The 15126-nt window shown below is 43.3% G+C and overlaps 1 protein-coding gene across 1 annotated transcript in view; it reads right to left on the bottom strand.

Annotated features, from left to right (window-relative positions):
• The window catches only part of HPSE2 (heparanase 2 (inactive)), a 668247-nt gene that overhangs the window by 165193 nt on the left and 487928 nt on the right, over positions 1 to 15126 (bottom strand). Inside the window, exon 7 of the mRNA XM_004701008.2 lies at positions 7830 to 7923. Coding sequence (XP_004701065.1) covers positions 7830 to 7923 — 94 coding nt within the window. The remainder of the gene's footprint in view (positions 1 to 7829; positions 7924 to 15126) is intronic.

Genomic DNA, 15126 nt, shown 5'->3' with positions numbered 1-15126 from the left:
CTCAAGATACTAAGGGCAAACAGCAGATGCTCACAGCTCCATTTCAGGGTTTTAGCTACTCTCTAATTGAATTTTCCAGTGTGAGGAGAAGCAGAAAGAAGCTTCTAGTTGACAAAACCGCCTTTGCATCTCACATGCCCTTCTTAGGTTGGAAAGGCAGGCGATTCGGAGCTCATCCCTTCTAATAGCTCATCATTTGCTTCCTGATGTATTTCTTCTGTCTAATGTACTTCCTGTCGGTTTCATTAATTTTTCGGTGTATAATGTTTTTTTATCATCTCTCTGTCCCGGAGTGTTGTATTTGCTCATTTTCTTTTGGTATCAGATCAATTTTTAATTTGTGGCTTCTGTGCTTGTGACAGTTTAAGGATTTAAAATTACATTCTCTCTTCTTGTTATCTCAAACCACAGAAAAGCAATGGAATGTAATGGCAGCGAAACATAAAATTAAAATGAGAGCATACACGAAAAAGATCAAGTCCGTGGGGAGGCAGGGAAGCCATGAGCATACGCAAGGGGAAAAGCAAGCAAGCTGCAGAGTCCCAAAGCACTGCCTATGTTCAAGGATGAGTGCTGAAGAAGAGAATGATGGGAAAGCAGCTGCTGGCGCATAAATCCTCCTTCCTCCTTCCTCCCTTCTCAGTCCTTTTCGGTGACCAATTAGCTCCTCCAGCATCCCGGACATCCTACCCACTTACAACCGTGGGTCCCACCAGCCTCAAAAGTAATTTCCTCTTGTTCAGATCCTATATTCCTCCCACTTCCATGTGCAAACATTCGAAGGTCATTCCAAGGTGTCTTCCTGAAAACCCCATTTGCCCTGTGATTTGGTCCTAAAATAAATTCTCCAAGTGGTCATCTCAGTGGGTGGGCACATACCGTCATATGATCACAAGACAGGACCTCACTACATATTGACCAAACACGCCTGACATATGAACCATATGAATGTACTCCAGTGAATGACTGCAAATCACACGCTGACCTGTCTTCTCTACCTGTCCCTTGTCTAATTGTGGTAGCCAGTTTTATTCCACCATCGCTTCTAGGATGACCATACAGATTACATAACTGATTATGGGATTAGATTGGTCCACTTTCTATGGGTGGTCAGGAAATAAGTATTGCGTGCATTACAAAAATATTGATTAACCCGTATTGTGGAGACAGATAGCACGGTGGATAGGAGTGCGGGCTTTGGATTTCGATGGACCTGTGCTTTAAATCCGATTTTATTATTTGACAAGCACTGTGACCTTGGGCAAATTACCTGGTTTCTTCAATGGATTAATAATATATGACCTAAAAATATATGACATTTTCAATAAATGATATTTCTAACCCCAGAAGTAATTTAGTTACATTATCTTAGATGCATTTTCCATATTTTAATGCTTTGGATGTCAGAATGTTTTCCATAATGACTATTGAAAGAAACCTGTCAGCTGTTGACTATGTGCACATTCACCCCTATCCCGCGCCCCCCCCCCACAACTGTTATTAAATTGATAGTACATTTTATAGTGGTCCATGGAATGATGATGACTAAACTGTGGAGCTCCGTGGTGGTCAAATGCCTTTGGATTCAGAGTCCCCACATAGTGTTGTCATTTTGAGGTGCCCTTGAGTTGATGCTGACTCATAGTAGATATTATAGATCGAGCCGTGTGCTCTATAAAACATGTGTTGTAAACCCTAACTTCCATTCCTGGGATTATAATCCCGGTTGAGAATGGGCTGGGGTTTTTGAAGGTTAGCTAGGCAGGATTAGTATGAGGTCTATTTTGAGTCAACCTCTTTTGAGCTACAAGAGAGATTAAATAAGAGGGGAACAAACAGAAAGGGGAGTAAGAGATGCCAAGACCCATGGAGCTCTCCAGGGAATGGCAAAGCATAATGGAAGAAGAGACCAGGACACTCCTCCTGCTATAAGGTGACCAGACAGCCCGCTATGGGCGGGACAGTCCCAATTTTTGGCATTTTTAAAAAGTCCTGATTTTTGGGAAGAAGGCACGACAAGCTAGGGAATGGTCTATTTGGTCCATATAGACCAAATTTTTAATCAAGAACTCCCACCCCACCCCGGTCAATGGTGTCCTGCTTTAAATCTGGTTACCTTACTCCTGCACCAACTTAGAGAGACAGCCTTCCCCTGGCCCCCGAATCAGACTGCAACCTCCCAAACGGTGAAAACGGCAAGTTCTGTTTCTCAAAGCCGCTCACCTGTGGAGTGGATGTTACTGCTGCACTAGGTAACTAACACCATGGCCTTGTAAGGCCAAGTGGGACTCTCCTCGTAGGGTTCTGTAAACTGTAGGAGCAGACTGCTAGGCATTTTCTCTTATAGAGCGGCTGGTGGATTTAAACTCTCTACCTTCCAGTTGACACCGTGTCACTTGGGCTCCTTGTAACAGTATTAGTGTTCAGTATGTGTAAGAGAAACGCTAAAGCTTTCCTTAGGTCACATTCTCCCACTTTTAGATCCACAGCCCAGTGGAACCACAGAGCCTATTTTCCTGGGAGGCTTAAGCTTAAGCACTCCACTCTCCCTGCTCAAGGGCCTCTCCCACTGACCTGGAAAAGGCCCTAGGAATGTGTTGATATGGTCATACAGATTTTTTTAAATTTGCGCATTTTTTTTTTCCTTAAAGAGGTCACCACCATATAACCTTCAAGTTCCATAAAAATTAGAAGCAATCATGATGTCACCCCAAGATATGAATGTGGATCCATTTATATTTGGGATCCTCTGCCTCCCCCAAGCATTTCTGCCACTCTATTAAATGCTGTCCTTTGGAAACAATTTCCTATCTAACTTTAACACCTAAGTGTGAATTTCAACCAATGTAGTTTACCTTTTCCAAAGTTCATTACATTTTGCATTATCCTTCAAATGTAGAATAAAAACTGATGTCTCTCAAATGAAATACATGGGGTTACCAAACAGATGAAAATGTTATTTTGTGCCTCAAAGAGGCCATTCCTTCATCCACAGGCATACACCCAGAAGGTATTTTCCCACTATACCCTCTCAAATATATAGCCCAATTATGCTGTCTAAGCCAACGTCTACATATTCAACTTATGCTACAGAATTATAGCAGACAAAATCCTGCAATGTCAGCAGCAGAGACAGCATCTCCAAATGTTGATGATGCAAGGACATCACCTGTCTTCTATTTCTTCCACTATTTTACTCTGCTCATCACCTCTTTCCTTTTTCCAGCCTTCTTCTAACATTTATTAAATATCTGGCAATAGATAGGCACTATGATGGTCAACAGTGTCTCTCTCTCTCTTTCCCTCCATCTCTCTCTCTCCTTATAGCGGTGAAACTATCCATGCCAAAACATCTGCTAAAGCAACAATTTTCATATTGACAACTACATGGTTGAATGCAATAATGAACAGATGAAGCAATCAACATATTGAGTGTGTGAAACTATTGTTCTCACCCTACTAATGTGTTTTGATTTTATAGTTTTCCATATCTTATTTAATAGTTTTCATTGTCCTCAGTTTTCCTTTAGTTGTACTTCTAATTATTCTATAATCCTCAAGACTGTTATTTCTATATAACAAAAACTTGTCACAAGTTGGTTGACAAGAAATGTTTATTGAATTAATTATGTCAAAAGATTAAATATCCTTCCAATTTACCTACTTCCTACAGGTTACTACAACTTAGTCCCAATCCTCAAACAAGATGTATTAGAAAAAGAGATAAAATGTCATTACATTTATCAACACTTTAAAAGAATTTATCTATACTGCCAAGGAGGAGAGGGGAAGAGAAAGGGTGGATAAAGCAATGGGCTGGAGTGTTTGACAGGTGTTAACTTGGGTGCAATGGAAGATAGTAGTTCACAAGGTGGAAAAAGAAATCCAGGAGCCGACAAAGGGTAAACTATTGGGGGGTTTGATTAGGAGTTTAAGCTGTTGAATACAAAGTCGATCATCTGAAATGTAAACCCCTACCTAATTCACAATGATAAACATGGCCTATTGTGAAGCATATAAACCATTCCCTCTACCACATGCACATCTCTCACTAGTGATCCTTATATCACCTCTAAGAATAACTGTACCATTAAGAATGCTATTCCTCCTTTAGATCTAAGCATAAATGTCAGTTGCTCTCTGTGGTAATTACATAATCTGGTGCCAAGTTGAGACTATTAAGAGTGAAGGGGTGGAGTTTAGCCTGTCAATCAGGTTGCTGCTTGGTGACCTCATTTGGAGGTGCTACAGAGATAAATAGCTCTCTGGAGGCGGGACACATACACTCCCTGTGAGATATTCCTGTTGACAAGCCACATGGAGCTACTCTAGAGGCTGGGAGCTGGAGGAGCCACGTAGAGACCCACAGCAGCACTGAGATGCTTACACCGCCACTGGATCCACAAGACTTTTTGGCCTGTGATCTTCCTGCATTTGGCATCATTGCATGTGCTTCATGAGTCTGAAGAGGATTACATAGATTGGTATCGGACATATGGGCTAATATTGGATGTATGGACTTGATCTGGACTGGGCTGGGATCTTTTCTTAATATACAATTACTCTTTATATAAAGTTCCTTATCACACAAATATGAGTGTCTTTGACTCTCCAAAGACTTTTCTCATTGCACTTCCATTGCACCCTGAAGTAGATACTTCCAACCACGGGCATCCATAGCACCGTATATGTGAGATCTGCACAACGTTTGTGGGGGGAAATGAAATGAAAAGATAATGGAATGTTTTCATGAACTTTCTGACCCCTCCCCTCCTGTCTCAAATTAAAGGACTCATCATACTTTTTTATCATGGCTTGATTCATTAACATTTAATTTTCCCATTAGACCATCAAGTTTTGCTCATCATTTCATCCTTAAAGCCCTGCTGAATCTAAGAGTGTTATAAACGTAAGGGAAGGAAGAGAATGTTCGACTACTGGGGGAGCCAGTTGCTCAGTTCACTGAGGATTCAAAAGGCAATCATAGGGATAGTACTTTTGGAAATACTTCCCTTACAACTGGGATTTCACCAACGCTTTCCTGTGCGTATTGAATTGCTGAAAATAATATCAAAAAGTGTTATTTCCTCCTCCAATTCCTCCAGGAGACGAAGACACAAATCATAGAGTCCAAGGGACTTCAGCCCAAGTGGCTCTTCTTGGTTCTTAGGTCATTGTTTTGGAAGCAGCCCAGCTATCCACACTATACCATCTGCACTCCATCCTGCACATCTCGGACTTCCCCGCTCTCCACCGCACTCAGATTCGGGACACTTCCCTGTGGCGCACTCCCATTGTAGTGGATTATCCTCATGGTAATGAGGGGGAGAGCGTGTGGATCATCCAACGAGTGGGCTGTCCAAGCACTCTCTTTATTGGCTTTGAAAATGCATCGTGTTGTTTTTGATATAAGCTCGTAATTCACCCACTGCTCAGAAAACGGAGACTTCTTCTCTAAGTGGCAGTCCAAATTTGGAAACTGCAGCTGGTTTTAGTGGTGTAGTCACTGCCTGCCAGGTGCCAAAAATAGCACCTATCACATTCTCCAGGGTTTAAAGACAGAGAAGAGAGAGAGGGAGAAGGAGAGAGAGAGAATAAAGTTAAGGCTAAAGGTAGCATGCATGAAACTGCGCTAGTAACACATCTTATTAAACTAACCATAATGAAAAATGTAACGGTAGTCATACAGTAAAACCTGCAAAATTAAAGCCCGGGTAAGGGAGAAACCTGTCAGAGAAGAAATGCTCAAATATTTGACTCAAATATTTGCCACTAATGGAAAACAACAGAAACATTTTAAGACTACACCCTGTCAACGGTGAAGTAGGAAAGCTCTTGAGGGCTGGGAAAATAAGGCAGTCCCATGAAATTCCTGCTCTCACAGGTTCCACTGTATAGCACAAAGAACTAGCATTCAGTTTCAGTAGCCATGAAGAAAATAGGAACTCATGTGACTGCTCTAATATTCTTAAGCGGGAAGCAGGATAGTATTGTTGGCATCTTAGTTTCATCTTACAGTTGAGGAAAATTTTTAAAAATCACAGAGATTACATGACTGACCCAATGCCACCCAGCCGAGTTTGAGCTACAATTCACGCCGTTAGGACCAGAAGACTTCAAATTCTGTGTCTGATTTCCTATTCAACACAGCCTCGCTGCTGATTTATCCAAGTGCTCCTCCCCCTGACATGACTTGGTAGAAAAGGTGCCCCTTTTCTATGACTGGGGACCAGAAGGGGATCATTCGGGCTTCCCCAAATAAAGAAGGAACAAAGACTCAGCTTCTAGCCTTGGGAGTGGATTCATGTTCAAGGCAGAGAGATGTCAAAACCTTACTTGGTCCAACTTCAAGGCAGTTTTGAAATGTTGCCAAAAAAGGTCTTTGGCTAGTCTGTCCCAGTTTCTTCTTTCGGTTGTAATTCACCAAATGCCCTACTCTTCAGCCCCCAGAACTTATATCAATAAAACTGTTAGGGGATGGTTGGCGAGGGGAAAGGGGGAGAAAAGGGGAACCCATCACTAGGTTGGGCATATAGCACCCCCCCACCACCAAAAGGGATGAATAACAGAAATGTGGGTAAAGGGAGACAACAGACAGTGTAAGATATGAAATAATAATAACAATATATAATTGATCAAGGATTCACAAAGGTGGGAGGGGAGTGGAGGGAGGGGAAAAAAGAAGAGCTTATACCAAGGGATCAAGTAAAAACTATTTTGGAAATGATGATGGCAACATATGTACAAATATGCTTGATACAATGGATGTATGGAATTGAGTTGTAAGATGGCCCAATAAAGTGATTTTAAAAAACAAACTTGTGAATAGGGATCACGCTCAATGTTGAAAAATTAAACAATTTCCCCTTTAGCTAAAATAATAATACCGGTAATAATAATAATAATGAAAGGAATCTGAACTTCCACTTAATCTCTCAAACCCCAATAAACCAAACCCATTGCCATCAAGTTGATTCTGACTCATAGCAGCCCTAGATAGAGTCTCTGAGGCTGTAAATCTTAAAGGGAGCAGCTAGTCTTAGCTTTCTGCCATGGAGTAGCCAGTGAGTTTGAACTGCTGACCTTGTGGTTAGCAGTCTAACAATTACCTGAAAGCATGACCTAGGGTCCCCAAAGGGCTTTTATATTACTGCTCCAAACAGGATCTTTTTCCATAGCTAATTTTATAGCTGTGCCCTTCATTCATTTATCCATCCATTTATTTGTTCAATCCATGTGTAATGAGTCCCTAACTGTGTGCAATGTATATGCAAATATTTGTTTAACCTGTTCAAGAGGGAGCTGAGTATTCAAAGGGTCCTCAGTCCCTGGAAATGAACTTGTGATAGTGCCCTGCTGAAGGACTCATGGAGAACAGACGCACGACCCCCGATGCAGAATTCACTAATACAGACCATAGGAACACCTGCCTTGAGTAAAATCAAGCAAACGATAATTATTAAACACAGAGATCTCTGGGATCCAGAATTCTAAGTCAGGAGTGAGACTGGAAATTTTAACAAGTATCATTGGTGGTATTGATTGTATTCAAGTCTGAGAACAATGTCTTGATAATAGAAACCATATTTGTCATTAAAAATGGAAGCTTTTAAATATTGAGGTAGTACACACAGAAGCCTTTTCAGTTGGAAAACAATAAATAACAATCGTCATTGAGCAGGGCACAGGGATCGCTAACCACCCCCATCTGGATACTGCACTATATTGCTCTACGCTGGTCCCCACAGTGCTGAGGTCCAGTTGAAGCCCTGTGGCCTTTTCCTTGCCTTACCCCAAACTCACTCTTCTCCCAGGACACTTTTACTCACTTTCTGAATTTTCCTAATCTGGTCAGAGAGTGTGTCTAACAGACGAGTTTTCAGGAAGTCCATCACCTTGACCACATGGCCATCAATGTAGCAACTGGAATAAAAATAAAATAAGAATCAGATAAAATCTGGAGCAGGGAACGACAAATACACTTCTCCTGCCTGGTATCTCTGTTGCCAGAGGGAACGATCCAGGGTTCCACTTGGGGTATCCTAGACTGAGAAGCTTGGATCTTAGGTATTTTTCAAAGAAATTATATTCTTTTGATCTTCTCCAGTTCCACCTGGAGAAGATATGTGGGCCAATACTGTGATTTTCTTTTTTTTAATAAAAAAATCCCATTGCTTGCTCTGTGGGAATTGATGGAAATTTCACGATACAAATGATACAGTAGGGAAAATCAGCCCCCAACACAGCCAAAACATGGCAAGTCATTGAACACCCCATCCATGCCCTCACCCACCCCCTGACAGTCTCCAGAATCAATCAATCTATCCTAACAACAAATTAAAGCTCAAGAGCCTTCTTCTAAAAATGTAAAAAAGTTTGGCACTCATTGGTGTGATGATGTCTGTTTTTCGTTGGGCAGCTTAAGTAAAATATCAAGTTGTGCTGACACTACATCGTGAACACAATAGGCCAATGTAGCTTTATGGGAAACTCCCTTTGTGGGCTCCTTATGGTGACGAGTAAACAGATTGCCCTAGGGTTCCGTGACCTACATGATTAGCACCCCATTCCATCCTTTCCTCCCTATCTGCACAAAGTTCTGGGTGGATCCTTTTTTTTTTTTTAAATGCTTAAATGCTTCTGACCTCTTGGTGCCTTTTCCAACCCACTGAAGGTTCCTTCCAACTCACAGGGACCTTTTGGGCAGAGGAGGAAAGCTCATAGGGTTTTTGATGCTGTAAATCTCTATGAAAGTAGACTGTCTCACCTTTCTCTCACTGAGCACGGCTGGTGGGCTCCAACCACCCACCTTTTGGCTTGTAGCCCAATGCTCGTCCCAAAGCTCCATAGGAATTGACTCCATAGAAGTGGATTTTAAAGTTTCCCTGGCTGATGGCAGGGGTCTTGGTGGTCGGGTGGTTACATGTTGAGCCTCTAACCTCAAGATTAGCAGTTTCAAACCACCATGGGAGAAAGAGGACGTTTTCTACGCTCATAAATAGTTACAGTCTCAGAAAGCCACAGGGTCAGTTCTGCCCTGTCTTATCAGGTCTCTGTGAGTCAGAATTGACTCAATGGCAGTGAGTTTGGTTTTAATTTTTGGTTGGTGGCAAATGAGAGAGTAGTTCATTTTAATGACACTGGTAGATGTTACAGAACTATAGGATTATGTGAAAATTCTTTTGAAAACACATTTTATTGCATTTATAGTGAAAGTGTTAGGTAGGAAGAAGCAAGGACAAGGGCTGTTCATCCACATGTGTGAAGGCCCCCTACAGGAGGTTGGAGGAGAACCAGGTGAGTCTTAGCCAGCCATAAAGCCTACTGGGCATGCACCAATTCAAGCTCAAGCCAAATGGGCAGTACACCCAGGCAGCCCAAACTAGGCCCAGGTGGGCTTAATCCAGCCAATGGGGTCAACCAATACCTTCAACCATGCCTCCCAGAGAGAGGCCTCAAATACCTGAACCACACGACCACCCCTTCCCTCTTCATCTTTGCCCTTCCACTTGGCCGTGCTGCAGTCCGTCTGGCCTCAGGCGACTACCTGTGGGTGTGCAGTCCTACAAGGTTGACCGTGCTCAGTGGTTGTAAACCCTGAAACTTCTTCTATCCTTTATAAAAACCCACTGGAATCTCAAACCAGGCTTCGACATGAAGTTGTTCTCGTGTTAAGATAAGAACCTAGGTATTTCCCACTCGACAGATCTAACAAAAGTATACACCACATAACAAGTTCCCATCTAACAATTTCACCACAGAATTTTCAGTGGCATTGGACACATTCTTCAATTATGCCAACATTCTCATGATTTCTGTTCTAGTTATTCAACTCTTGTTAATTTAATCTCATGGACCCCCAAATTTCTCATCTGTGCTTTAGAGTAGCTGTTTTCCATTCAATCACATATGGATATTTTTTTTAAAGCGCAGTTCTCGAGGGTGCGTGCTTTAGTTTTTTGGGTCAACCTGCCATTTTATTAAAAGGTAATTTCAAGAGATAGTTTTTGTTCAAGGCCAGGGGTCTCAGGGACTCCTTCAATCACAATGGGTGCAGTAAATGTTGATACTTTGAGGATTTTAAGATGTTCCCCAATTCCCTTCCCCCTTCCTGCACTCTCTATCAGGACCCATCTGTTATGACCCTGATCAAAATGTTTAGCAATGGTAATTAGGCACCATCTAGTTCTTCCAGCCTCAATAGAAAGGAGGCCATGGCTCACAGGGACAATTGGTCCTGTATTCCCATGATTCAATTTGGATTGGTGGATTTTCTTAATTCTTTTTTCCTCTAGACAATGAGAGACTTCTGAGATGATCTTGGACTCCATCGGATGTTTCTCAGGGTTAATTAAGTCTTACAGAGTTCACGAACCTAAACTGCCTGGTGCCGAGTAGGCACTCACCTGCTTTTGGTTCCTTTCCGCTTTCTCTTAATTGTCAGGTCACAAAAATAAATAGGAGATTGATTAATGAAATCCTGTGTGAGTGTAAAATCCCTAAAATCTGAGTTGCTGTGTCAAAAGGTGCATTCAGAGGTCAATGGTCATTTGCTCTAAAGCCTTTGTGCTACCCAGGATTCCAGTGCCATTGTACTAGAGTGTAAACGATGAAGGCTCTTTTGACATGGGTCTGGAGTCAGTTCTTCCACTTGCTGGTCATCATTCTGTCTTCTCAGACCCACAAATAGTCAAGCTCTTATTTCATATTACATAGAGGGGTGGAAATCCAGGAAAAACATTGTCTTAAGCTCTTTAAAGCCTATTCTTGGGTCCACTTTTAACCTAAGAGCTGTATTCAGTCATTCCTACTGGTCCTATGCTATTCTTGTAGGCTCTGAATTGGTTTGGAATGGGAGAGCTCCTGGCAGAGAAATCAGTGGACAAGAACTCGAGTGGAGATAAGAAGTGATCTAGATGACAAGGGGAAAGTGAGACCCAGCACCAAGAACTAGCAAAGCTTTCTAGAGGGTAAGAGAGAGGAACGAGTCCAAGATGTCCATGAACTGATGAGAGAGAGTATCTCTGGAAATATGAACTTTGGTCTCCTAGAATTAAAATCACCCTAAAGAGAGGTGGGAGAAATATGAGGCTTTCTACTCCTGTAAAGAGCGGGTCTCAGAAACCCACAGGGGCAGTTTTACTTCTTATTATAGGGTTGCTATGATTCAGAATGGACTCAATGGTAGTGAGTGATTCGGGGTGTTTAAAGAGTGGAGGTAATTTAACCACAGCACCTTGCTGGTGTAGTGGTTACACTTTGGACTGTGCTTGGCGAAGTCAGAAGTTCAAAACCAGCAGCCTCTCTGTGGGAGAAAGATAGGGCTTTCTACTCTTGCAAAGAGTCGCAGTCTCACAGGGGCAGTTCTACCCTGTTCTATAGGGTCACTATGAGTCATCACTGACTCGATGGCAGTGTTTGGTTCCTTTTTTAATCATTATGATAAAAACCCAAGCCTCTGATCTTGGATACCTTTGGACAAAACAATTAGCTTGTTTCACGTACTCTTTGTATAAGGGAGGCTTCTGAAACAAAACATTCAAGTTAGATAATCTATAGTTATTTGAAGACTCCCTACTGTATGCAAAGTTTTGGTCCTCTGTCAGTGTTGCCTGTGGTAAGGGGCCCCAATTTATCATTTAAACAAAAGCATGAAGGAGAGGGGCTGTGATGACCATTCAAAACCAAAACAAATAAACAAACAAACCCACTGCCATCACATCTACTCCAACTCATAGTGGCCGTACATGGAACTGTAGAGAAGTGCTCCTTAGCATTTATAAGACTTTTGTGGGAGCAGATATGAGGGGTACTCCCCGAAACTGTATGTGATGTGAGGGGGATAATGCATTTGGAGTTCATTCCACCAGGTCAGACTTTCTATTTAGAGGTTCTGAAAATATTGCATAATAGTGTGCGACAAAAAAAGCATGATTTGTGGTAGACGGGGACAGGTGTTGCCACAACAACGCACCTGCTCATGCAGCCATCTCAGGGCACCAGTTTTCAGCAAAAAACGGCATGCCTCTCTTGCCCCATGCACTTTACTCACCTGACCTCACTCAGTGAGACTTCTTTTTGTTTCCGTGAATAAAGAAGGACATGAAAGGACAGCGGTTTGATAACATAGAAGAGGTGAAGAAAACAATGAGGGAGGTGCTGTCAGCCATCCAAACAGATGAGTTTGAAAAAACGTTTCCAAGAATGGAATCGCAGATCTGACAAGTGTATTAAGTGTAACAGAGAGTACTTTGAAGGTGATAAGGTTGTTTTTTTAAAAACAATTTTTAAAAAAAATTCTGTTTGGGGGGGGGTACCTCCCCCTTTCTCATCTTTCTCCCACAGAATGGCTGGTGAGATTGAACCAGTGATTTTGAAGTTAGCAGCCCAATGCTTATCCCACAACGCTACCAGAGCCCACTGGTGACCAGGTAGCAATCATTTGGTAAGTATAAATGACCAAAACTGATGGCAAGGATGGTGATTCCTAACAAAGACTCAGTGAAAAGACGTGGGGCTAGATTCCAGCAGACTGTCCAGGGACCGGGGGTCCTTTCAGCTTTTCTCTTTCTCATCGGGAAGACAAAGGTGATTCTTACCTACCCACCAGTTTCCAAAAGATCTAATTATTTCCATAAGTGGCCATGAGGATTTAGAAAGTCAAATAAATCACAGGGGAAAGGGAGAATTGAGGGAGAAAAGGAATCCAGCAGGGAGGGTAGAAATGAATCAATCAATTGGAGGTGCTCTGGCAACTTCCACGTAAACCCTGGCAAAGTGGTTCTAGAATATCGTAGTCCTCCTCCAAAGCTCCCTGGAAAGGTCGGCATCTCTGAGGATCGCACCACGAGTAGCTGAAGGATTCCAACTAGAAGCTGAGGCCAAGAAAGGTGGTGTAAAAGCACCCTTTCTGGGAACTATGACACACGCAATAGGGTGGGAACCTTTCTTGCACGACCCGACAGTCTGTCTGGCTTCCTACCAGCAGCCATCCTTCCTTCCTCCCCTTGGCCAAAGGCTGGCAGTTCAGGCCAAGGTTGCAGCTGCGGAAGTGGCAATGACGGGAGAGATCAATGGAATCACTGACCAGTTCCCTCATCTCCTGTCTCGGTTTTGAACTTCATTTCCAGTATAATACCCTTCGTCTTACTTTACTTAGATTGGTTCCCTTCATTGTTGGCTATTAAAGTGGCATTGTAGAACAATGAGACAGTATACATACGCAAAATTAAAATGGGAGAAAGTTTGAATCGCCTGTACGCCAGTGCCCAGAGAGACCCACTATTAACATTGTGTTATACACCCTTCTGGTTCCTCAGAGCAAATGCAAATCAAACTTTATTCCATAATAAGTTATTTAAATAATTCACTCCAGATCCCATTCAACGTGGATTTAAAATTGGGAGCCCCCACCCCCTAGGGCACAAGGATCCTGAGAGAATCATTAGAGACTCCCCATCAAGTCCTCCCACTCTTTGTTTGAATTGTCTGAACTCTTCTGCCAAGAACAGGTCTTCCTTCTCTGTCGCAGCCAGCCAGGTTGAAGTCCCACCTGACACTGAAAATTGTACGACAATTAGCCACTTACGCCCATTAGCCTCTTCAAACCTTTAATGAGGAGAGTTGGTTGGCTCCGGGGGCAGCTGGTTTTGTTTACCTGGCCCTTCACTGGCAGAGGAAAAACCTTTGACCCTTATTATCTGAGCCCTTCTTTTATTTCAGGTAATTGCATTAGTGTGAGCTCCCCGTGCTCAGGAATTTCCGGGCCCAGTTTGCAGCCTGCTGCTCTCTGGGAGGAGGGGCCGGGCCGGGGGTTCAGAATTCCAACAACAAGGCTGCTGACTAGGCAGGTAAATCCATAAAAGTGGGGCCTTCCCGCGGGAGGAGGAACACCTGATGACCTATAAAACTGGTTCTGACACGGGAAGGCGAACACGGGAGGAGGCTGAGGGCCTATAAAGGCTTGTCAATTGCAGTTGCACCTCCTGGGGGTGGCGGGGCTAACCCTGGGCTCCTGCTGAGACCCATACTTCTTCACACTTGCCAGCAGGCTTTTTCTGGGAAAGTCACACTCGGTTTTTGGGTTTATTTTGGAGCTCCCTTGCAATAGGTCAACTTCCCGATCCTGTGCTCAGAATGACTAACGGGCAAGCTTGGGTAAAAGGAACAAGGCTACGGAGAAAGATTCTGCAGATGTATATCTACGCATACATATCTATTTCCTTGGCTTTCTAAAACTGCTTCCTATAAATCCACACAGAACTGAGGGGTTACGGCCCAAGAATCTGAAGAGGTTTTGTACCCTGGGGAAAAAAATGTTAGCGTTGACAGATGGCATAACTAAAGGCCAGGCAGTTGGTAATGCCAGAAGCACATAGTAGGTACTCAAAAATCTATTTAATGAGTGAATGAAGACCTCCATGACTTAACCCATGGTGAGCCAAACGAGTGGGCCGGAGGCTCAAGCGCTGTGCTCTGTTATTGTTGCCTCTAGGTCAAGTCCTGTTCCTTGTGATGGTGCGTGTGCAGACTAGAATGCTGGAGAACTTGCCCACTACTGAACTTTGGAAAGAGATAGCCACCCAGTCATCAGGCGCACCTTTGGGTGAGCTTGATCTGCCCCTCTTCCCACTAGGAGTTGATTGCTTAACTTTTGGTGCCACCCAGGGATTCCTAACTGCTGTGCTTCCAAAAAAACAAACCGCAAACTGCTGACCGGTCCATTCAGACTCATGAAGACCCTCTAGGACAGACGGAGTCCAAGCACCATGAAGCTTGCGGGGCTCTAATCACCACAGAAGCAAATGGCCGTGTTGTTCTCCTGTGGAACATGAACGGGTGGATTTGAACTGCTCACCTAGTGACAATCAGTCCCTCTTGAGTGCTGTGTCTGTGCCCCCCATTCTCTCTTGGTCCTCTCTCTCCTCGAGCTCCCTGCAACCTCTAAGTCCGGAATGTTGAACCCAGACCATTCTCCCCCATGGAGCCCGAGACACAGGCAGGTACCGTGCTAGGTCTTGGCAGAGGCTCAACTAGCTGGACATCAATCCCAGCAGTGCTGAGAGAGTTCTGTGGGAAGGGAGGGGAAGAGAGCAGGGGTGGGAGATGGGAAGGGAAGGGAAGGGA

This window comes from Echinops telfairi, unplaced genomic scaffold, assembly GCF_000313985.2.
Source record: "Echinops telfairi isolate 266 unplaced genomic scaffold, ASM31398v2 ScPeMD7_70;HRSCAF=299, whole genome shotgun sequence".
Classification (NCBI taxonomy): Eukaryota; Metazoa; Chordata; class Mammalia; order Afrosoricida; family Tenrecidae; genus Echinops; species Echinops telfairi.
The sequence above is the reverse complement of the archived record's forward strand: the minus strand, read 5'-3'. Positions and strand labels throughout refer to the sequence as shown.